At 35.7% G+C, this 24,204-nt stretch overlaps 4 protein-coding genes across 6 annotated transcripts; all 4 read right to left on the reverse strand.

The window, feature by feature from the left end:
- Window positions 1–1,160: 1,160 nt before the first annotated feature.
- Window positions 1,161–4,687, reverse strand: LOC112092417 (senescence-associated carboxylesterase 101). Of its 3 annotated transcripts, XM_024168535.1 has the most exons (5): window positions 4,667–4,687; window positions 4,381–4,504; window positions 3,903–4,275; window positions 2,195–2,698; window positions 1,161–2,089 (listed from the first exon to the last, which is right to left on the reverse strand). In XM_024168535.1, exons 2-5 carry the CDS (start codon window positions 4,386–4,388, stop codon window positions 1,268–1,270), a joined length of 1,707 nt encoding a protein of 568 aa, XP_024024303.1. In that variant the 5' UTR covers window positions 4,389–4,504; window positions 4,667–4,687; the 3' UTR covers window positions 1,161–1,267. The 3 variants fall into 3 exon arrangements, with proteins under 3 accessions (XP_024024303.1, XP_024024302.1, XP_024024300.1); XM_024168534.1 differs by lacking the exons at window positions 4,381–4,504; window positions 4,667–4,687 and adding an exon at window positions 4,543–4,576; XM_024168532.1 differs by lacking the exon at window positions 4,667–4,687 and having other exon boundaries at window positions 1,161–2,086; window positions 4,381–4,470.
- A 1,365-nt stretch (window positions 4,688–6,052) lies between these two features.
- LOC21387030 (GPI ethanolamine phosphate transferase 1) lies at window positions 6,053–12,507 on the reverse strand. Its single transcript, XM_024168537.1, has 18 exons — window positions 12,103–12,507; window positions 11,695–11,886; window positions 11,405–11,560; window positions 10,789–11,082; window positions 10,065–10,282; window positions 9,906–9,980; window positions 9,589–9,655; window positions 9,015–9,340; window positions 8,703–8,936; window positions 8,419–8,606; window positions 8,061–8,202; window positions 7,865–7,973; window positions 7,623–7,725; window positions 7,320–7,506; window positions 7,060–7,158; window positions 6,906–6,964; window positions 6,708–6,813; window positions 6,053–6,615 (listed from the first exon to the last, which is right to left on the reverse strand). The coding sequence occupies exons 1-18, from the start codon at window positions 12,326–12,328 to the stop codon at window positions 6,451–6,453; spliced, it is 2,946 nt and encodes a 981-aa protein (XP_024024305.1). The 5' UTR covers window positions 12,329–12,507; the 3' UTR covers window positions 6,053–6,450.
- Window positions 12,508–15,613: 3,106 nt separating this feature from the next.
- On the reverse strand, window positions 15,614–17,634 carry LOC21411216 (gibberellin-regulated protein 14). The gene is made up of 3 exons (XM_024168538.1): window positions 17,223–17,634; window positions 16,328–16,829; window positions 15,614–15,998 (listed from the first exon to the last, which is right to left on the reverse strand). The coding sequence occupies exons 1-3, from the start codon at window positions 17,283–17,285 to the stop codon at window positions 15,814–15,816; spliced, it is 750 nt and encodes a 249-aa protein (XP_024024306.1). The 5' UTR covers window positions 17,286–17,634; the 3' UTR covers window positions 15,614–15,813.
- A 4,078-nt stretch (window positions 17,635–21,712) lies between these two features.
- On the reverse strand, window positions 21,713–23,890 carry LOC21387031. The gene is made up of 4 exons (XM_024168542.1): window positions 23,467–23,890; window positions 22,951–23,004; window positions 22,389–22,448; window positions 21,713–22,048 (listed from the first exon to the last, which is right to left on the reverse strand). The coding sequence occupies exons 1-4, from the start codon at window positions 23,815–23,817 to the stop codon at window positions 21,920–21,922; spliced, it is 594 nt and encodes a 197-aa protein (XP_024024310.1). The 5' UTR covers window positions 23,818–23,890; the 3' UTR covers window positions 21,713–21,919.
- Window positions 23,891–24,204: the final 314 nt, after the last annotated feature.

Here is a 24,204-nt window from a genome sequence, read left to right on the forward strand (position 1 = left end):
GATTTTTATTGGATGTACCTTCTCTTTTTAATATATGTTTTTATCTTGTAACAGATTACTGATAAAAATGCATTTATATGCTACTCAAGAAAAGAAAGATTGACTTGACTGAAAAAACGACATGATATGTTGACGAGTGAAGACGAGAAATATGAAAGGCAACGATAAATGGACGAGTGACAATAGGATGGGAAAAAAAAGAAAAAAAAAAAACGGAATAAGAAGAATGAAAAAGATCCAACTATCAATAATTAAAAGAAATAAAGAATACAGAAATTGATCACAAATAAAAACAACAGAACACGATGACGAGTAGACATTTCTAGACAACAAAGGAATAAGCCGATTTACATTGAAACGACTTGAATGGAGAAAATGATAGAAAAGCCACAAAAAAGAAAAAAAAAAACGACAATTAATTGAATAAAGAACCACGTAAGTAGTAAAACAGAAAAGCCACAAAAAAGAAAAAAAAAAAAACGACAATTAATTGAATAAAGAACCACGTAAGTAGTAAAAAAGAGAGCGCGACAGGGAATATATGAGAATGAAAAAGTACGGATAAACGACCACCAGCACTAGAGCGACAAAGAAAGAACTACAATTAACTTAGTACGATAAGGCAAAAACGACATCAAAAGAGAACGACAAAAGAAACTCAAGTTGATTGTCGTTGTTATAGTTACCCTGTCGCTGCCAGTGCCAGAGAACCCTCTCTAAGCTCGCCACATCTCAGGATTTCTTTTTTTTGTTTTTGTTTTTTCAAGTTGCCTTTTATTTGTTTTTCTATGTACCGTAACGATTCGGGAGAAAATTCAAAAAGTATCCGTTTAAAATACAATTTTTATTCTTGAGTTTTTTAAAATTTAAAAAGTATTCCCTGTGTTTCTTAACCCACACAAAAAGTATTAATTCTTTTAATTTTTTAGGTTTAAATTTTTTAAAATAACCAAACTGTCCTTGAATATTCTATATATTGTCCAATGATAAAAATGAGTTACCAAATGAAATATACAAACTCCAAGGTTTATGCTGCACTGGTTGTAGTTTATAGATGTTTATACAAGTGACAAAAATTATCTTAGAAAGCAAACATAGATTAACAATTACAAACAAAAAGAGGAGCAAGAATCAACTGTCCGGTAAAAACATAGCACAAATGAAGAATGCAAAATTTATCCAAATTTCATCGTTACAATTTATTAGACTTAGTTGACTAGTAAATGTAGCACAATGAAGTGAGATTTGGGTAACAATAATCTATAATTCAGAACTTCCCTTCGGAATAGTCTTTATATTTTCGACTCACCATGAATTTAGTGAGTTCTGAGGAATAGGATCTTCCCATAGCGTCCTTGTAACCTTTCCACCAGTCCATGAAGCTGCTTCCTCCCAAGAATATCTCAGGAGACACTGAATAGTTTTTGAGCAAAACCAGCACATCTTTCTCAAACTTCTTCAACTTCTCATCGCAAGTTTTCTTCTCTTCAACACTTGCTTCTTCTTTCTTCATCAATTTGCATAAATTGATAGCCTCCTCAACTTTTGCCCAAAAGCAAGAATCTTCAGTCAGAATATGAGCAACATTCTTTCTTTTCTCAATTGAAATGCTCTTATTGGTCTTCTTCGCTGCAGCGGACAATTGCTCCAAGCGGGTTAAGTGTTCAAGCCTTCCGTGACTTTTATAGTCCGGAGGACTATTCTCATGGTAGTAATCGGCTATGTAAAGTGGCTCAACCATCTTCATATAGGTTATACCAGCGAAAAGCCATCGAGTCCGTAGGGAGGCTCCATCTTCCTGAGGCTGCTTGTCTGCTTCTTCAACCACGTCTGTCCAGTAGTTGATCAATCTTTTAACAATCTCCTCAACGTTTATGTCACTCATAAAGCTCTTGTTTTTGTAGCTGTCATAGTATCCAATTCCCTTATCCTTGGAGGTCTTCTTGTACCATTCGAGTTTCGCCATATTTATTTTGGACTCGTTCAACTTCTTGTCAGGATTAACTTTCCTTTTTCCCATTAGGAACTTCATTTCCTGTTTCTCTATCCATTCAACCAGTGGGTTTATGTCTTCATTCAGGTTATACTGCTGTGGAGTCACAGAATTCAATTGAGAATAACTTGTTTCATTACCAGAAAGGAGATTAACAATAATTTAATAATAATAACAATAAAAAGAGTAGATAGGACTTGCCTCTATTGCTGAGAGTTGTGTAACAATGCCTGCTGCATACGGACTACTAGCCCAGTCGGCGTCCAATACATTCTTGAATAAGGCCTTGCGTTTAAGAGTTTCCAAAATGTTTCCATAATCACCTCCTTGATCGGAACCTTCTGAGGCAGTTGTCCCCAACAATTTAAGAATGGTATCGGGCTCCTCAAAACAAGAACAGCCCAAATTGGAACACAGGAGGAATGTCCCAAATGGCTTGTAGTCATTAGCATTATGGTTTATGAGCTTCCTAGGTACTGGATCTTGTTTTGAGACCACATGAAGGAAGCAAGAGTTCCAAGGAGAGAATAGAAACAGGGTCTTTTGCAGGTTGCTGTCACCGATAAGGGGTGAACCAAATGTGACACAAATTGGGCGTTTGGTGTTTGAGAAGTTGACGCTTTCCAGGAGCCATAACGTGAAGAGCGAAGCAATTGAGCCTCCGTGAGAGTGTCCAGTGACAATTATTGGGTATGAATAGTTTATCTGCATTTAATTTGTAAAGTATAAGAAGTTAGGTTCAAATTAGTCCTAATCCGTTAAGCCAAAAAAAAAAAAAAAAGGCCCCTAATCTGTGCAAAAGGAACTATGAACAGTGAACTAGTCACGTTCCAAGTCTCACGGGCATTTTTGGAGGTAAAAGAATCATCATACGTATGAGTACTCATTAGGAAGATATTATGGAAAAGTAACAATCCAATAATTTGACAAATGCAAAGGAACTGTCGTAATCAAAATCTTAGGGTGCATTTAGAATTGGTTTCAAAATGTTTTTATTTTTTATATGAAAATGAAAACGAAAACGTTTTTATTTTCATTTTGAAATTATTTCTGAAAATGCGTTTGGTAGTTTTATTTTGAAATTGTTTTCAGTTTTAAAAAAAACTAAAATTGTGTTTGATAGTTTAATTTTTAAAAACATGTAATAATATTTAAACTAATAATATATTAAATAAACATATCAACCCATTTCCTTACCTCATCAATCAACCCAAAAACGGGGCCTAAAACAAGAAAAAAAAAAAACCCATTTCTAGATGAGGAGGGGGTGGTTAGGGGCAGTGAGGTCGAGGCGGGAGAGGGCAGTCGGAGACGAGTGGGGGGATGGGGGCATAGTCGGAGAAGACTGTGGGGGGAGGCAGAGGAATTTGAGTTGATTTTTTGATTGAGATTCGATTACAGCTTAGAATTGGAAGAAGAAGAAGAAGAGCAAAATGAAAATGAAAATGGAAAACTAAAAACGATTTTCAATCGTTTTCAATTTTGTTGAGTTTTTAAGAATAAAGTAAAAAATGTTTTCATTTTCTGTTTTTCAAGAAATGCTGCCAAACGACTTCCTCAGAATATTTTCAGTTTTTAATTCTTAGAAAATGTGAAAAATAGAACCAAACAGGCCCTTGGTTTTTTTTGCTTTTGAAAATGAAAAAGAGTGGTGGGATTTTCTTAAAAACATCTTTATTAGATCGCCCAATCATTTCAATTATTTTTCGTAGTAACAGTAAAACCAATACTAGCAATCAAAAGAAAAATAATTGGTCAACCACATAGTTCTGTAAAGTCAACATTTCCGCAAAATCATATTCTTCATCAGGCAATCTGAGCTAGCTATTTGCAATCACAATTCACAATTCCTACTCCGATCAACAAAACAAAAAGATTTTGAAATTTCAAGAGGAGAAACAAGAAGCACCTCATTTTTCAGCTGAGAAAGCTGGTGTCGGTGGCGGTCAAAGAGGGTAATGGCAGCTCTGTCAACGGCGAAATCGGCCTTTCGGCGTAGAAATCCAAAAAGAGCGAAACTTTCCGCGGCAATCGACGACGAAGACGGGACCAAATCAGCACCTTCTTGAAGAAGCTGGTGTGTGGCAAAATCGGGCTTAGTAACAAATGTAATCACAGTGAATTTCTTTTGGTGGTCGTAGCGCAAATTGAATCTGAGACTCGAAGATGAGTGATCATGAGCATTATTGAAGTCCTTGTAAAGCTCTGAGATATCGTTCCATAACAATAGCAGTATATTACTGTTGATCAGCAGATTTGCTTGTTCCAACCCAGTGCTGAAACTGCAATATCACCAAACTTTGAAAAATCGCCACCAAAAAAAAAAAAAAAAAAAAAAAAAGACAAGAAAAGGGGGGAAAAAAAAGAAGCTAGAAAATTCTACTCACAGCTTCATCTTCTTTGGGATGGAGGAGAGAGAGCAGAAGGAGAAACGCGTGTGTATGTGTGTAAATATATATATATATATATAAAATAAAATATCTTGAGAAGTTATTGGCCCATTAATGGAAGATGAAACTGAAAAAAAGAAGCTAGAAAATTCTACTCACAGCTTCATCTTCTTTGGGATGGAGGAGAGAGAGCAGAAGGAGAAACGCGTGTGTGTGTGTGTAAATATATATATATATATATAAAATAAAATATCTTGAGAAGTTATTGGCCCATTAATGGAAGATGAAACTGAAAACTTATTTAAGAAATGGAGATAGGACCCAATGGAAGTCAACGTGAAACATGTTGTCGTCTAAATCCGTGTTATTCCTTGGATGCTTCTTCGTCGTCTTCTTCTTCTTCTTCATTTAGCTTCTCTCCAAAGTAAGAGGGAGGAAATTTCCTCTCTCTCTCTCTCTCTCTCCCTTTCTTCTAGAAATATTCCTTCTTGTGCTTCACCTGCAAACGTAATAAGAATCATTCGAACTTTTTCATCGACGTCGTGTGGACTCAATTAAACTTCTGTGTAAAAGTGATTGATAATTCTTTACCTAACTCTTACGCCCTTGTGATTAGCTCTACTTAGTGCCACGTGTACAGTGTTTATTGGACCCCTCTCTCTCTCTCTCTGCTGCCTCTTCATTTTCTGGTAAGATTTCCATTTTAGACAGAGAATGACAACGGAAACTCGTCCGCAATTGCGTTTTTTAAATGAATTTAAAAAAAAAAAAAAAAACGGCCGTTTTACATACGCTGCTGAACTAGTAACAATATTTGAACCCTTTTTCACTTTTCTTTGTTTACAAGTAGAGTTCCTAATAACAGATTTATATTTTATAAGAAACAAAGAAAACAAAAAAATAATAATAAATAAATAAAATCCTAAGAACAAAACTAGGAAAACGACACAAAGGGAACAGACATGGAAGAATTCGCACGGAGACGGAGATCCTCTCAAGTAGGGTGAGGATGGAGGACAATCATTCGAGATAGGGGCATGTATGGAGATAGAATTTTGTCCCTGAAATATGGCAGGGGAAGGAGAAGCACACTCCTGCCCCGCCTCCCCACGATATACATATATTATAAATTTTACACACATAAATATTATATAATATTAATGACCCGTTTAGTTCGTTAATTTGAATTGAGATGTGACTTTATATGAGAATTTTTTACTGTAATAAAAAAATTAAATGTTATTTTTTCTAAAAGTTTTTTAATGTAATAAAACTCGAATTCTAAACTCAAATCGGTGAAATGAACGAGGGGCCTAAATATTCAAAAATAATTAGTCGTTTTGCTCATGTTCAGACTTTGAGTTCTTTTAGAGAACCTAATTTGATTTTGGTTTAAATTTATATGTAACTTTTGTTTTAAACTTGTAATAAGTTACCATAATTTTCTTACCGTTGAATGATTTCAAGCGAATACTTGTATTACTTAAATCACGAAACTACATATATATATATATATATATATATATATATGTCTCTATCTATATGAGTCAACTTGTCAAAACTCAGAGACATCTGCATTTAATTGGTGACTAAAAACCGTTCAATGGAATAACTTGAAAAGAAAAGAAGTCGCTTCATTAGTCGCTATTACTCACCATTGGCTCTAAATAATACATCTCAAATCAGACGTCACAAAATGATTTGATGTACGTTCTGAACTCGTTTCTGTAAATAACAATAACTGTAAATAATTGATAATGGTCTGCTTGTATTGATAACTTGTAAACTCTTCATGAAAACCAAAATTTCAGTTGTAGTCGTACAATGAATGGGAGAAACCGGGGGAAAAAAAATCCCATTGGTCAGAAGCTAATCCTATGTGGGCAACAAGCACTTCTACAAAATTCCAGCAACAAAAAGCACTTCTCCAAACAAAGGAGAGGAAGAATCAGAAGCTGCTCTTAGAAGAGGAACACAAGCGCTTCCATGAAGACCGTTAATGCTTACTATTTCTTCAGGGAATCGGTAGATTTTGGTGCTAAATTACCGCTATTCAGCTGCGGATTCTTACATTGCTTTCTGAGAGGACGGTTTCAGTGAACTAATTTGGATATCTTTTGTGTATATGTTGGTGAGGGCAAAAAGCAAGAGCACAAACACAACTTGAGCGCTCACGATTCCAAAATGGCTGATGCTGTTGCCAATTTCCATCCAACTTCCTGTATTTCGTACCTGATATCAATTGAAAAAAAGGGTTGGTAAGACTACTAAAGGCATGTGACAATATGAAAGAATTTCATCTCTAGAATATAATAGGGATGTACCAGGAAGAAGAAATGGATAGTCATAATATCTGAAAATAATATGACGAGAAAATAACATCCCAGTCGTGGAAGTCGGTTCATCTTTGTTATTGCACTGAATACGCATCTGCATTGGAGTCCAAAAGCAAGTAAATATGAAACATTGGTTTTGTGTGTAAAAGAAAAAAGATGGGCAATGTTAAGTTAAACTATGCTTACATGACAAGCATGAATGGAATGAATAGCTTGAAGATAAGTAAGGCTGCCATCAGGAACGGCTGCAACTCAGACGCGGATATATCAGAGCAAAAACAGATGTTAAGGAAAAGAAAAATGGCAAAAAAAAAAGGAAGGAATTTCAACCTTTACTTACACTGAAGATGGTAATGAATCGATAAACGGATGAAATCTCAAAACTTGCAATACTTGCAAAATTTCCCGTTCCGAAGAAGGCGACATTAAATAAAACCATCTAAAATCACAAGAGAAGTGAAAGAAACAGAAAAACTTTGATGTTATAATCGTGTAGAATAAAAATGCTGAGGATCTAAATTGGCTTGGTTTAAATGAACTATTTAGGCCACCATCAAAATAAAGCTAGGTAAGTGAAACCGAAGAAAATATATTACTTACAAAAACTAACGGAATCCTCACGTCAGACAACTGCAAGTATCTATCATTGGCTTCCAGAATATTACCCTCCAAATTTTTGAAGGAAGCTGATGATCTTTTCACCTTACTCGTGTAAATAATTGTGTTTTCAAATAGTATCCATGCCATAAGTACAAGAGCGAGAGCACCATAAAAGACAGCTTCATATCTGCATGGGTTTGACTTTCGAGTAAAATGGATTTGAAAAAAAAAAAAAAAATCCCATCTTTACATGAAACTATTAAATGTATACTTCCAAATCCGTAGCATATGAAAAACACATACCCGATGGATAACAGAAGGAAAGGGGGTGCAAAACCGAGGAATATAGAAGTAAGCCGGGATAAGAGACTATTTTCCGAAAACAAAGGGAGAACCATTGAGAAACCTATGACACCATAATATAGACAGACAAGTAAGTTCAGTCCTAAATGACGCACAATTTTTGTTTTTTTTAAGATGTAATGCTGAAAAAGCTTCTGCAACTAAACAAAACAAATAAACAGTGTAGACTTTCGGAAGTTTACCAGCAATGGACCAATTAATGAACTGGTGTAGTGGAAGCAGTTCTTGTTTTTGTGTCCTATGAGACGTTGATAACGGCACCATGACAGATGATAAACCAACCAAAAGCACCTGAACGAAAAAAGAATTTCCATTAGAATTCGTTAATGCAAATGGTTGAGCTTCTCATGCCAAGAGATGATAAGGTAACTTTTCTACCTGTAAATGAAAAAGCATGGGAAACTTTGGTTTCTTGATCTCATGATTACAGAGACTAAGCCAATATTTATTTCCTTCAGCATGGAGATCAAGCCACCTTGCTGCAATTCCTATAATGATGATCATGGCTCCACTCCCGATTCTAAAAACAAGAATGTAACAAAAAAACATCACCAAAACAACGTCGCATGATTAAATTACAAGTTTCTTCTTTTCAGAATGATTTAAACTGCTTACTAGATTGCAGATTTTAGTTTTTTTATCTGTATCTACAGATATGCTCTCCTCCCTTCAGAAATTTGCACATACCCCCCTCCCAAATACACACACCAAAAAAGAAAGGGAAAATGTGACTTACACTAAATAAGTATTATCTGGAATTTCTGCTGGCATTAGGGTAAAGATAGATAAGAACCAACACACGACACAAACAAATATTGGTATCCCAGATCGCCATGGAATTGACTTAAATACATAAACTGAAGCAACAACTCCCGCAACCAGGAAATACCAAGAATAGAGTTTCCTCTCTGTGAAGCTATTGACCTGCAAAAGTTGCAAGATCATATGGTTTAGAATTCATACTAGCACTTTACCTTTGACATAGTGCAGGATAATTCATTGTATGTTTGATTCCAATACCAGAAATTCAGAAATGAATACTGACACAGCACAGGTGGCTAGAATTTTGGCCATGTAATAAATTCTTCTTCCATGTAACTGCTTCCACAATGCTTTTATAAACCGGTATTCACTAAATATTTGTGTCCATGAAAACACCGTCATTGCAGTGTAGGCATGGTAAAGAGGAGGAGAACGTTCAAGAAGCAGAAGAATACTAATTACCGCCATCAAAAGGCATCCACATACTTGAACCTGCCATAAAGAGTATTTGAGACGTGTAATTTCATAGTTACATAAGAAATAGCAAACTTGAATTACTTGGAGAGTTACTTTTCTGGTATCTTGTGTTTGGTAAGCTGTTTGTTCCTTTCTAAAGAGATCACCTGGCAATGAAGTATAAGATTGCAGCACGTAAAGAAAAAGATAGATCATCCAACCAAGATATCCAAGGCCAATGACACTCATAAGCATCAGCCAATCGTATGTTTGAAAATAATGGAGTCCTTGCAGTGCCAAGCTTCGGAGATCTTCGGCTAGCTTCGTTGCTGCTTCATAGTTTCTGCCAGATATGAGTTCCTCAATTTGGTCCAAGACTGAGGAATAGTGGGCCAGGGGTTTGAAAGGCTTGAAACTTAATGAATTAGCCTGTTTTATTTCTAAGTTTGTTAAGAAACCATATATACTATTTATCCATTTCCCGCTCCTTCCACAAAGGCTTTACAAAAAAGATTCCTTGCTATAACTGAAATACTAAGAAAAGGAAAAAAAAAAAAAAAAAAAAAAAAAGCATTAAAAAAAGGAAACGTGACTTCCGAAGGCTTTACAAAAAAGATTCCTTGCTATAACTGAAATACTAAGAAAAGGAAAAAAAAAAAAAAAAAAAAAAGCATTAACAAAAGGATACGTGACTTCCGAAGAAACTGGTTCAGAATTTGCTTCGTATTAGCTAGAACAGCTTCAACCTCTGCTGCCTGAACATTAAAATAAATGAAGAACCGTCGGTTTCTGCTTTATGCTGGACTAATTAGTCCCAAAAAAAAAAGCATAAAAAATTCATTTTTTCCATGGAAATAATGAAAGGTAATCTGTCACATCTTCATTCTGAGTTGGACATTGAGCTAAAAAAATTACAATTCTGCAGACAGAAAGATCCAAAATCAAACATTTTTTGCCCTATGCAGATGAAAAAAGTCTCAACGAGCACTAGATATGGGACTATACCTCATTTATGTTGATGTAGTCAAGAGGCAAACTTCCAACCGAGTTGACAGGACATGGCAAACCTAGAAGAGTTGACTGCCAGAACAGTTGATGAACATGTGTCAGCTTCTAGAATCTTCAAGATAAAATAAATATTCTTATGAAATCAAAGTGTACAACCATGAGCGGTGCAATATCAGCTTGATTGACATCCACCCTTTCAATGTCATGAAGGCCCCATTCTGCGGGCGTTGGTGTGTCATGCATATGTTCATCAACAAAACGAAAACCACAGTCAGAATGGTTGCTGCTAGAAACTGGCCTCGGATATTTAACACCAGCACCCCAAACAACAAGGGGAGTGTCAGTGTTTGATGGATGCCCGTCACCATGGCTACCTATCAGTAAAACCATAATTGTGTAAAAATCTGGTATATAACCTGAAAGGTCATGTTGACATATTCATATTCCAGGACAAAGACCAATGTTTCAAATTCAGTACCAGCCATCACTTTTAGGAAGTGGCTGAGGCTTGGGACTTGGGAAAAGCTTTAACTGCTAATAACATGTTTTAAGCACCATTCATTTGCTTGTTTGAACTTTGAACAAGCATTCCTCGAAGGAATTAACTAGGCATAGTTGTGACAGATAAAGGCTAAATAACCAAAGACGAAGAGTAAAGGATTGAATTCCAACCATTTATCTGGTCAAAGATTATGATTATTAAATTATACATTGAATGCTTTTTGGAAAATTGGTCATTTATATAAACCCAGGAACAACTGACACTAATTTATCTGATTAATGCAAGCTTTGGACAGTATACAACGATCAAACAAATTAATTCAGTGAATGAAGTGAGAAGATAACACCCCAACTATAAGGCAATCAAGTCTAGTCTCACCTTTGTCACTCATCCCATGATCAGCAGTGAATATGTACGCTGTACGATTGTCCTTGAAATAATCTTCAAGAACGTTGTAAACCCTTACGGCAATATTGTCAACAACCTTAACATTATTGAGATAAATGGAAGAATATGGTCTATGTGCATGACCATTCGAGTCACAACCAAGTAAGTGCAAAAATATAACAAGATTATCCTGTAGAAGCAATTCCTTCAACTTTGGGTCTTCATTGGACCTATTAAAAAGACTCTGAAATTGATGAAAAGACCACTCATCCAGAAAGGAGGCATCTGCATATTAGACTTACATCAATTCAAAACCTTTGTGCTAAAGATAGTTTCTGAGCAAGTAATTATTCAGGAAGGAATCCCTAGTAAATTTTCAGGATTTCAAAGCATGATTGAATCCAAAAAATAAAGAAAGAAAAAACGTATAAAGCATCGAAAATCTTAATAACCCAACTTTAACATGTCATTATCGGTATGGTGACTTTAGAAAAACCTATAATAGGATGCTCCTATCAATCACTTGGAACATGTAATTTCTAACGGAGCTTAAAAGAAAATGCAAAATAGCAGCTTGGAGACAAATGTGTTTAAAGATCGTACAAACCAGTTGCAAAGTCTTCAAATTCATGAGGATATGTTTTCCAGGTGCTGTGTGGCAAGGCCCCACAGAAAATTGGAACTATATCAGGGCTACCAAAAGCAAACGTATGCCGACTTCGATTGAATACTGAATCAAACTCTACCGGGTTCGCTTTCCACCCTGAAAAGACAATGTAGTATCTTTAGCTGACTGAACGGGACGCCACAAAGGTGGCTTAAACAAAGAAAAAACAAGTAAAAATACCTATGAGAATTAATATCTCGAAGGTAGCACAAAAATACAGAAGCATCCACCTTTTGTTACTGCACTGGGATCCTCATAGAAACCCGCGATTATGGCAACATGTCCGGGCCTCGATTCTGTTGGAGGACGAGCATGAGACACTCCCCAGCGACCATGCTCTTTAATCACACTTCTTAAAAATGGCGCTCTGTAGTTTCCCTCCGAATCGGGCTCAAAGAATTTGTCAGCACGCAAACCATCAGCTGCAGAAATTTGAAGCTCTGAACATATCAACTTATTCTTTATCGAAAAAAACTATATTTAGACAAACTATGACTTTTGCAGCTGACAAATAACAAAAACTCCACAACCCATTTCACATTCTAGTACGAGGAATATATCGACACCGACAAAACAACAGAAAAACATTTGACTTTCAGTGAGGCAATATAACAAAGAGGTGGTGTGCGAAGACAGACCAACGAGGAGAACGAGCCGCTTTGCAGGAGCGTGGAAGCGGGGTTTGACGGGATCCATGCCATGAACAATGGGGGTCTTGAAGTAGATATCGAAGATGCTTAGCATATAAACGGCGTGAAGTATCACGCCCAACACCACCAGCCATCTCTCTCGGCTCTTCACCCATTTCCTTGGATTCGATATGCTCGATTTTCTGTTTCCCAAAATCCCGTCGCCACCAGCCATGTCTCCTCTGCTCTTCGTCTTCTATGGTCTTGCTTCGTGGTTACGTTTTCCCGCTCTGGTTTCCGCTGTTAAAGAGGAGAGTAGAATTGGTAATTCGTAATTTGGTCCTCGCCACCTTGAGTTTGGTTGTGCACCGGATCTGGTGAAAAGTCGCCCGGACGTTCCAAAGTTTTTTTTTAATGGAATTTCAAAAACTAGTTTTGATTTATTTCAAAGAAAAAAAATCTCAAAAAATAAAAATAAAAATAAAAAATGAGTAATTTGCAATGTTGGTCTATAACAAACTTTTCAATTTTTTTGCTAATCCTATAATAAATTTTTTTAACAAGTGACATTAATTAGTTGTTGTTCTTTTAATCAAATTTTATTAATTTTTGGTCCGCAGCAATAGCGACGTCGGAGAAAGAAATGAGAGAGGTGGCAGAATGTTAGAGAGAGAATATACAGAGTTGAGAGTCAAAAGAATCTGATAAAAACCCTATAAGGATAAATTTGGAAATTACTGATTTTTTTAATTATGAATAATGAAGATATGCCATAATTTATTAAGCTTTTAAATTTTTAAAATCATGTTATTTACTTTAAACATAGATAGAAAGTATGGCATAGAGTGTATTGTCCTTTTTTTTTCCCCTTAGTTGGACCACTACAACTATTTTGCTTTCAACGGAGAAATTCTTATTTTAGAGTGTGTTTAGTTCGTTGATTTAAGTTTTTTATTCGAGTTCAAATGTGATTTTATGTAATAATTTTTTACTGTAGTAAAAAAAAAGTTAAATGTGACTGTTTCTAAGAGCTTTTTACTGTAACAAACTCGAATCGGTGAAATAAACGGAGCCTTAAATTATCTTTTTACTTACAATTGCGTTGTTTTGCCTTTTCATTTCTAAATTTGATAAATTTTCTCTCTTGCTCTGAACTGAGATGCTTTCAACGCATAAGGTATTGTTTAGCAGCTCGCGTAATCTGTATGCGGCTAGTGGAAACTAAGAAGTTATGACCGTGTTTGGAATTGATCCGTTTTTATTTTTCATGTTTTTTGAGAAAGAAAAAATAAAAACGTTTTTAAAACGGCGTTTGACACAATAAAAATAAAAAACATGAATGAAAACGATTTTTTGATTTAGTGTGAAATAAGAGAGAAATGAAAAATGACTTTTAATCATTTTTTATTTTTTATTTTCATTTTCTCCTCTCTTGAGTGGAGAGAGACATTAATGAGTTTTTTTATACTGAAAATAATCTCTTAATAAAACTATTAAACGCATTTTTAAAACTAATTCTTATTTGAGATTAAAAATATTTTTATTTTTATTTTCATATAAAAAATAAAATTATTTTAAAACGAATTTCAAACACGCTGGTGTATCTCCCGAGCAATGGTTTCATATTCTCAAAACAAATTATATAAAACATCCCATCATTTTTATTAGTACAAAAATAAAAGTAACAACGTGCGATATTAAACACTAAGACTTCGTTCATTTCATCAATTTAAGTTTTTAATTTTAAATTTTTATAATAAAAAATTCTTAAAAAATGTCACATTAAAATTTTTTGTTACAGTAAAAAGTTTTCAAAAAATATCACATTTTAACTCGAATTAAAAACTCAAATTTGTGAAGTGAACGATGCCTAATAAAATGCTTTCACAAACTTCTAACAAGTACACGACAAATAACACATGATTTTGAAAGCAAAATGCTCTAAAAGAACATCATGATTAACACACATATATATGCACACATAGTACAGGCAAATGGGAACCTCTTTAAGCAAAACCAGAGTTATTACAGCAACGCTTGTAATATATATAGCCAATCAGCTTTTGACTGAAAGCGTGTGAGAATAGTACGACTTGGCGCATCATTTGGGGTTGGTGGTGTTTCAACGTCTTGTCCAGAAACAGCCAAGATGAAGCTAACAAACAAAATAACAAATATGGAATTAGCCCTTTTGAAAGGCATCTTAAAATCTGATAAGTAAGTTTGATATATAAAATTTGCAATATCTGATATCCGGGTATAATGTATGTCACCTTTTATAGGGGCATTCCAATTTCCCACATAAATGTAGAAAAATCAGAATTGCCTAGCTCTCTTCTTAGCTATAATAAGGCAAAACCTATGAACTTTTCTTGTCTTTTTGGATAATCGTAATGCATACCGAATAACGCGGAGATGATGAAGTGTAAGATGTGGTATTTGTTTTGTTTGTTTTTGCTGACAATTGAAAAGCCATGCATAACTTGCTATATTTCGGCCTCGTTCACTTCGCTGATTCGAGTTGAGATGTGATTTTATGTGAAAATTTTTTACTGTAGCAAAAAAGTTAGATGTGATTGTTTGTGAGAGCTTTTTACTGTAGAAAAACTCGAATTCTAAACTCGAATCAGCAAAATGAACGGGGTTAATTCATTCCTAGATTTTAGTGATGCTGATTTTTAAGCAGTCTACCTGCGAAACTGCTTGTTCATGTGATGAATTTTTTATGTTCATTTTTTTTTTTTTTTTTTTTTTGCCGAGGAACAATGTTGGAAATATCTAGTAGGAGCTTTTGCCCATGAGAAAAAGATCCCATACCATATTGGAGGAGACAAAATTTCACTTGGCTGAATTAGTTTTAGCTTTTGTTACTTAAATGTCTTCAAATACGTAGACCCACTACATGACACCAAAACACACACAAAAAAAAAAAAAAAAAGATTTTTAGGACATAAAAAGAGAGGGTAAAAAAATATATATACATGGTTAGAACATAAAAAGAGAGGATAAAAAAAATATACTTTACTAGTACTGCGTAGTTGTGATTTTCCTACCAAATATCAAAATGTAATGGCACATGAATTTGACACTGCAATGACGCTGGGACACCTCTAGCATAATGAATGCCAATAATATTGAAAACTGCTTATGTACGTTTGGAGGATATTTTCTCTGGCATAATCAATGCCTTAAATTCCCCCCCAAAAGCAGACACTCAATTGGTGAACCTTTGGATCACGGGTCATCGTCATGCCACGTGGACCTTTTTATTGAAAAACACACAATTTCTAAGCAGCTTATCCCTCTTCAGAGTCATTTAAAACACATAATTTGATCATCAGAGAGAAAAAAAAAAAAAGAAACACATAATTTTATTGATGGTGAATTGCAAGCAGAACTGTTTGTTTTTATTCGCTACCATGGAATTGCACGTTTAAGAAGACACTCTTGTGAAGGATGATACATCTCAAAAGCAGACAAATTTCGAAAGTTTTTTTTTTTTGTTTTTTTTTTTTTAAAGAAAAAAATTATACATATGATCAACACATGAGAGAAGAACTACACCAAGAACTATTACTATTATTCTTACATAATGATCCCATAATAACATAACCGCAGGGAAGTAGTAGAAAGTCAAGGGAGCAAAAACCACCATCGTTTTTCTCCTCATTTTCTCATGGTTTAAACATCACAGATCTTCTTAATCTAATCAAAACAAAATCAAGGGCACTTGTATTGGTTGCGGCGGGTTCTCATCTCAGAATAGCACTTGCCACATTTTTCCCTGTTGCCGTACGTGCCTGGTGGAACACACTTGCATCTATCGCAGCACGTCACGCATGCCCTTTTGCATACATTTGGCCTCGAGTGTAATGCGCACCTTGCGTCACATAATGGTATGCAATCTGCCACCCCCACCAAAAATAAAAAATTAAAAATTCAGTCCTATTTGGGAAAAAGGTCATCGCTATTGTATGTATAATCCATAAATGTGATCAGTCATGACATTTTTCACGAGGCTAGGAAGATCACATGCATGTGTCATGATCTAATAATATCTTGACAACTCTCGTAGTAATAGCTCTAGTAGTTTCAAATATTGGTTTTTATGTGTCAAATTCTTATTCCCCTCAAGATGTGTCAAATTCTAACATCTTAATGCTATGACAATAATGTGGGAGGCCAGTCAATAAGACAGGAAATTCGGAACAGCAGATTCAGATTCATTGTTTACCTTTTCTGGACTTAACTGGAGGCAATGGTGGAGACACAGGAGCTGGAGGTTTAACCACAGGTGTTGGAGGTGGTTTGACCACAGGTGTTGGAGGTGGTTTGACCACTGGAGTTGCTGGTGGTTTGACCACTGGAGTTGGTGTTGCTGGCGGTTTGACCACTGGAGTTGGTGTTGCTGGTGGTTTGACCACTGGAGTTGCTGGCGGTTTGACCACAGGTATTGGAGGCGGTTTGACCACTGGAGTTGCTGGCGGTTTGACCACTGGAGTTGCTGGCGGTTTGACCACTGGAGTTGCCGGCGGTTTGACCACTGGAGTTGCCGGTGGTTTGACCACTGGAGTTGCCGGTGGTTTGATCACTGGTGTTGGTGGTGGTGTGACCACAGGAGCTGGTGGTTTGACCACTGGAGTTGGTGGTTTGACTAATGGAGCTGAAGGAGGAGGAGCAGATGCCTTAGGAGGATATGTTGTTGATGGTGCTGTGTTGTCGGCATAAGCAACCTCCTAAATATCAAAGTGGTCAAAAACTTTCAAAGTTAGATTTCGCCAATCAGTTTGACAACGCTAACACCAGAGAGGACTTTGTTGTACTTCGAAAAAAGCAGTATTATGGGACAAAGACAATTAATGTAACTTAAGCTGCTGTTTTATATAAGTTAAGTGTGACCCATGAAGTGAAAAAGAGTTGGGAACCTTTCTTATGTTTATAATCATCAAATGAAACTTAACTTGAAAAGGGTATTTTTAACTTACCATTTACAAAGCCACCTAGCTACTAAGAAGGAACAAAGAAATACACAAAAAAAAAAAAAAAAGTGATTTACTTTTCTTCCTAGTGTGTGGGAGGACTTGAGACTTGAGAGTGAAAAAGATCTAAAGAGTGAAGAAATTTCGTACCTTTGTGGTTACTAGGAAGGTAGTAGCCAATAGAAGGAGCACAGCAACAGCTCTGGAAGCCATTGGGGATAAGGAAACTAGAACAAATCTCTCAGATGATTCTAGCAAAAGCAGAGTGGCTGTATAAATAGTGTGAGAAAGAATGATCAGTGAAGAGAGAGAAAGATGGAGAGAGAACTAGTAGGTGGTGGCAGTCTGGTTAAAGTAAAAGAATTGTGCATGCCAGCTTCTTCACCGAGACATAAAGTGTGGCTCGCTGACCAATATCTGACTAAGTAGTTCTACCCACGTGGCCCAAGTACTGTGTCTGCTAAACTATATTATCTATTCTTCTTCTGCTTCTCACCTCTAACTCTAACATCATGTCGTTCACACTTCACACGAGGTCTGTCTTCCAAACTTGCAAGCAAAGCAATTCTTCGCTTGCTACTTTCTGGCTCTTGTTTTTGCAACTCTCCTGGTTTAGCAGCTTCATTTTATATTAAAATATGGGACAATTAAAGTCAGCGGTGCTAGTCCTGCCCAGGAAACATGGACATGTGCTATTTATTAGCATATTAACATCACCCAATTGAAAGAAAAGGTTTCTTGGTATTTATTAGCTAAGCAACAGATTTAATATTGCAACGCAAAGGTTTTCTTTTTCTTTAAAAAAAAAAAAAAAAAGAAATAGAAATAGTACTGAGGTACTAAATATATCAATGACTAGCACAAGTGCAAAATCTAGACCGTTTATTATTGTGATCTACGCCGATCCCACAATCAAGTCTACACGAAAGAACAATCGAGATCTTGCATTTTACACTACTTGTGAGTGCATTTTAGCATTTCGCTTGAAAACACATGGCAGTAAAAAGGTCTCTGGTAGTAAAAGGAGGGTTTTTTTTTTTCTAACTATGAAGGCTTTAGTTATGAAGTAGCTTGAAACATTGCCTAGTTGAGACTGAAAACTTCATTTTACTAGGATTAATGAGGGATGAAATCCACTGTGTAGTCAATGCCAAGATTATTCCCCCGCAAGGAAACAAAAGATTTGAGTCGGTGAATCTTGGACCACACGTCACTCTCACCAAGCAATGTGGACTTTTGTTGAAACAACAAATAATTTTGTGATATCGGATTGACCCTCTTCAGGACCATTAAAGAGCATGACACAGTTGGTGTGTAAATATTATATGTGTAGGCAGAGGTAGGTAACGCTAGATTACAGCTTGCTGAATTGTCTTGGCCAATCACAATATAAAAAATCCATAAGCAATTTGACGGTGCCTTGGTTTCCTTTCTCTCACTCTCAAGCACCAGTGCACGTGACATATCACATGTCGTGCCATGAACTATTAATAAAAATGGAAATCAATGCATTGAGTGAGCTAGAAAGATCCGTGTTGGTGTTTCTCCTAGTGTAGGTAGGTGTTGGACTTGGACCGGTTTATGCAGAACAAACTCCAGAAGCTATGTATATGTATATATTATACATCAACTTGCCAACATTGCAGTGTTATTAACAAAAAAAAATGAAAATTAAGTAGCAGATCCGATAACAAACCATTCCAAAGCAGCCACGGGGAATTTGACGGTGGTAAGATTATTATTTTACACAAGAAAGAGTGAATCCTATCAATAAATTATATATGAGGACAAATTTCGTGAACGATTAATATGCTAGCCTGCTAGGTTAGGGTGCATAACCTTTCTATTCCAAAACAATCGCGAGGAATTTAACAGGATGGCGAAATTGCCCATTTTACTTGACAAGATTTCGAGTTCGGGTGAATCCACCTGTAAATCACATATGTACAAACATAGCGGACGATCTATATGCTACGTGAGGATATCTTTATTAGGTCATTAATTTCTGTGAATAATTATGTGTTGCGGACTGTCATATAAGGTTAAGTCTAATTAAATGTGATATACTAATGCCTCGTTCATTTCACCGATTTGAGTTTTCAGTTTTAAGTTTCTACAGTAAAAAGTTCTCAGAAAATGTCACATCAACTTTTTCTGCTACAGTGAAAAGCTCTCAGAAAATATCACATCTCAGCTCGAATTAAAAACTCGAATCCGCGAAGTGAACGAGGCCTAAGGTTTGAGTATTTTAGACTTTAATGTACCTAATAGGGTGTGGACCTTTAATGTGTAGAGATTTAAGTGTAAATTCTATTTTTATGATGGGTTAAAATATAAATACCAAAAAATAATAAGAAAATTATCTATAAATATAGCGATTATGATTCTGAGATCGCACGTTACATTCTATTCTTTCTGACATTCTATCATTAGAGAGAGTATAGAGAGAAAGTTAAAAGATTCTTTAAAAAAAGTATTAATTTAAAAGATAAACTGTATGACTGTAAAGAAAAATCAGTCAATATAAATTTAGATACGCTTCCGCTTATAAAGTTATTAATTTTTAATGACCCGTTCGGTTCGCTAATTCGAGTTGAGATATGATGTTGTGTGAGAGCGTTTTACTGTAACAAAAAAGTTAGATGTGACTGTTTCTGAGAGCTTTTTACTGTAATAAAACTCAAATCAGTAAAAAAAATGAGATCTTAATATGAATATTTTTGACTTTTGAGCAATGATTTTCACCTTTTAACTATCTTGCCTAACCGTTCCAAAGCAGTTCCTAGTAATTGATGCAAATGGGGTTTGGCCCTTGCTGGAAAAGAAGTTGTTCAAAATTGGCATACAGCAAACTTTTGGGAGGAAACCATTTAAGAGAAGCAGAGTATCCAATGCTTTTTTTCCTCAGAAACACAATGCTTGATTTGATATTTCCATGAACGTGTTAGGTTGGATTTAGGTGCATCCGACAAAATATCTATCATCAAATCTCGAGTTTTAGTGACTTGCGGGTCCTCCTCTCGTTTGTTTGGATATGACACTAATCTGGTCTTTTAGGTGTTAACAAAAGCCGCATTATGAAAAGGGCTCAGCTCAAACAAAAACGCTAATCATGTTAGTGAAATTAAAAAGTGTTTTATCTCTCTGTTTTTTCTCATTACTCAAATTGAATGAGATTGTGAAAGAAGTACGACGTTGGGCAATAGGGTAGGTTTTCCAAACGGCAGTGTCTTATTGGATCAGGAAATAATATCTCTCTGGCCTCTGGGATGTACGGAACAGCCATGAATCGACGCAATAGACCCACCTATTAAACAAAAGCTTACAAATAAGTACTATATATGATCAATAATTATGTCCATGGGGAGGTGGAGACTGGAGTCTGGACTGGACCAGGGTACAGATCTTATGGTGATCCAGCTATTTACGCATAAAATAGACCCTGCACTTGTCAATTGTCGTTTCTTCCTCCCAGCTTTTATGGGCATAGGAATGGGATCCTACTTTATGCTGGTGATGATCGGACGACATTGCTGGTGATGCAAATTTTACGTAAAGTTCAGACGTCTTATGTCCAGACCCAGACCCCAAAGCCTACTCTGTCCAATAGATTCAAAAGTAAAAATAAAAGGATACTCGATTTAGAATTATAATTTTAAATTTAGTTCAAAATTAATATTTATTTAAAATAATTTTAAATTATAATTCTAAATTATGATTTTAAATAATAATTTTGAATTAGTATTATTTAGATTATTTTAAATTATGATTCAAAATATGATGTGATATTTTAAACTAATTTAAATCTACTCATCTCTTGATTAAAGTGATTCAAACTCTTAATTCTGAATCATGATTTTAAAATCATGATTTAAACTCAAAATTATAAATTATTATTTTAATTTCAAAATCATAATTAGAATCAGCATAATTTAAATTATCGTACCAAACAAATTCAAATTAATTTAAGTAAATGGGTCATTTGTACTCCATTGAAATAATAAAAAAAGGTTTTTTGCTTGGAGTGTCTAGGTGCATTTACTCCGCAGGTAAGAACTATTTTTCTACTATAATTAATTTTTTAACAGTTAAATTTATAATAAGTGCATTTCTTTATGACGTAAATTTTTATACAAATTTATACAGATTTGAACGGTTAAAACCTATTATTCCCACCAAGAGAGCAAAATAGCATCCTTCACGTAAAGATTCCCTTTTTTGCTAAAAAAAAATAATAAAAGGGGTTTGATGAGACTGAGAAATGAGTGTCTTGTGCTTGCAAAAATGTCTTGGCAAGTTTGTGCTCGCCTTTTTGGGGAAGGCCATAGTGAGACTGAAAACTTGCCGAGGCGTGATTCATATTAGAGAGCTTATAGTTGTTGATCCGAACTTATAGGTAATACTAGCTAGGATTTACTCGTGGCATCCAAATTGGTATTTATACTATAGAGCTTTCTATGGTAGGAATACCAATCGCGTGTTTTGAGCGTTATCATATTTAAATCACATCAAATGTACACGCCTGCCAAAACCCGATACGAATGGACGATCTTAATAGAGTCCTATCAACAAAGTATTTCAAACCAGAACACTTGTACCAAGGAAACTGCAAAATCAGGGGACCTGCATCATGAAAACAATTTCAAACAGAATGATATCATTTCTCCTCTCTATGCAGATTGCAGAAGATCATATTGCTCAGACACCAAGTAGCGTACAGCCTGTAAACACTATCAATTCTCAGTAACTACAACAAAGATGCCATGATCCAAACTTCAACAATAAATTTCTATTTTTCTTTTTTGGGCAAACTATGAAACTAAAGATGAGCATTCATGAATCATGCCCTAGACGACAATACTCTCTTCATCCGCGAAACTCAAATTCAATGTTTGTAGCTTGAAGCCAGAGCCCTGTATGCTCTCAACCAAGCTGGAAGCCACCCCAGTCGCTTGCACTGTCGTCAGTTTTTCCAACTGAAAAGGAGAGAGTAAAAAATATTATCCACATTAAACATGGAATTTCTTCTGAAAAACATTAAAATTTGATGACTTCATAAAAAAAAAAATCGAAACTACTGAATTTTGATTTTTGACAAACTGATCTATAAAGTTTAGTCATTAGTTTCCTGTGGGCTGATATATTATGTGTATCATACATTTTCCCATCTTCCAATGGGGTCCAGCCGAAGAATTTAGCATTTTCCTCGAGTTCGGTTATCCGAAATTATAAATAACTTAGAACATATAATAGCGGAAATGAATGGCAGTTTGGTAAATGATACAGCAAAAAGCAAGTTGTAAAGTCAATACATACCTCAACACTTGCAATGCCCTCAATAACTTTAACTTTCAAATTGCTAACACCCTCTATTTCCTACGAGACGAGGCATGTGTCAGCAGTGTAAGAGGTTGATAGGCTAAATGCAAGAATATCCATGAAAGGTAGATAGCTCCAGCTGATCAAACTAATTGTTTAAAAATAGATAAAAATGCCATTAACCAAATTGAAAACTTTGAACATCTGAATAGATGTTCATGGTGTTACTTCCTATGTTTCACTAATTGTCTTCTAATCTTTCCGAACACCATTACAATGTCAAACTTTTCTAGAACAAACTTTCATTATAAATGGACCATAATATATAAGAATATAAACCAAAAACAACCATTTGCATTCAAAAACTGAATCAATGCCTCATCAGATAATTTTCGTGTTAAAACTGTTAACGTAGTTGCAACATAGAAATAAGCAAATATGTACTATGAAAACGGAATGTATCATCTCCATCATGAATTTAAAAATCCCATTTAAGAAAATAAGATCAAAGCAACATGCAGTTCAACCCGTAAATATAAGAACTTGGGATTATACATACCTCTAAGGCTTGGATCACAGTAGGAATAGCCGCCTCACTCAAAGTTCCATCTGCCTTCAAATATGCAAGAATAGAATGTCATTTAATACATCAAACAGCGCTCAACATATACCATTAATATCCATAAATTTCTTTATCTCATGACTGAGAAAATCCGAAACAAGAAACAACAATAAATGCAATTGTAAAGAGCAGAATATCTTTTTTTGAACCTTCCAACGAAGCAATTTCAAGAAAGAGTTGCAATTGATACGCTACCAAAGCCATTACTATAAGAACAATTCAAAGTTCGTTTCTTTGTACAATAATATGTCTTTCTATCCTTTTCTTTCTTGAAAATTGACGAATTCAACAACTTCCTGTTCGCAGAATTATCACAATCTATATATACTTCTGGAAAAATTAACATTGGCGTAGTGTCTTCAATTCCTGTGTTAATTTGACAACACAATTCCTCTCTTTTTTTCAAAAAACCTAAAGCATAAGTCTACATATATATATAAATATATATATTACCTGAAAGAACATGGTGAGAGTGTCAGAGGGCGAAACGGGGACCGAAACGGCTTGCTCTTTCGACGAAGAGGCTACCTCACCTTCAGCTTCAGCCTCTTCTTGTTGGCTGCTCCCCGGCTCTTCGTCTTGCTCCGGAGCCAGGGTTTCTTCTTCGGCGGACCTCAACCTTCTCAGTCCTCGGCGCTTGTTCGGCTTCGCCGTCGCTATCCGATGCCTTGTTGAGGAGCTGGCGACGCCGTGGCTTCGAAGGCGAACGCTTCGACACGGAAGGGACGGAGAAGAGCTGGGACTGAGAAGCGAAAGACTGGGCTTGTGAAGAGCTAGAAATGTTGAGAATGAGAGAGTCGCCATTTTCGGTTCGTTGAGTGAGAGAGAGAGAGAGAGAGCTTGCGCTTCTGTGCTTCGCTCCGTGTCATACGGCTATCCTTTAACATCAAAAGGGATTTCTCGCGGTATGAGCACTCAGACGATTTACAAAGTTACTCCGTGCGTAATCAAAGCCGTCGAAATGTTGTCCTTTTAGTGATGAGCGGGCTAAGAGGAATGTTACGAGAAACGGCATGTCGTCTGATCGATATATTTATCAGTTGGAGGGCCTTGTAATAACTAAAAAGGGTCAGATTTAACGATATCAAATTGTAGGATTTTTTTTCCCCCTCTCCGTTCTCTCAGGAACGATCTTAAATTCAATGCGAAGATTTCAACACCCGAGTTTTTTTTTTTTAAAATAAATAAAAG

The sequence above is a fragment of the Morus notabilis genome, unplaced genomic scaffold (genome assembly GCF_000414095.1).
Source record: "Morus notabilis unplaced genomic scaffold, ASM41409v2 Scaffold1725, whole genome shotgun sequence".
Lineage (NCBI taxonomy): Eukaryota > Viridiplantae > Streptophyta > Magnoliopsida > Rosales > Moraceae > Morus > Morus notabilis.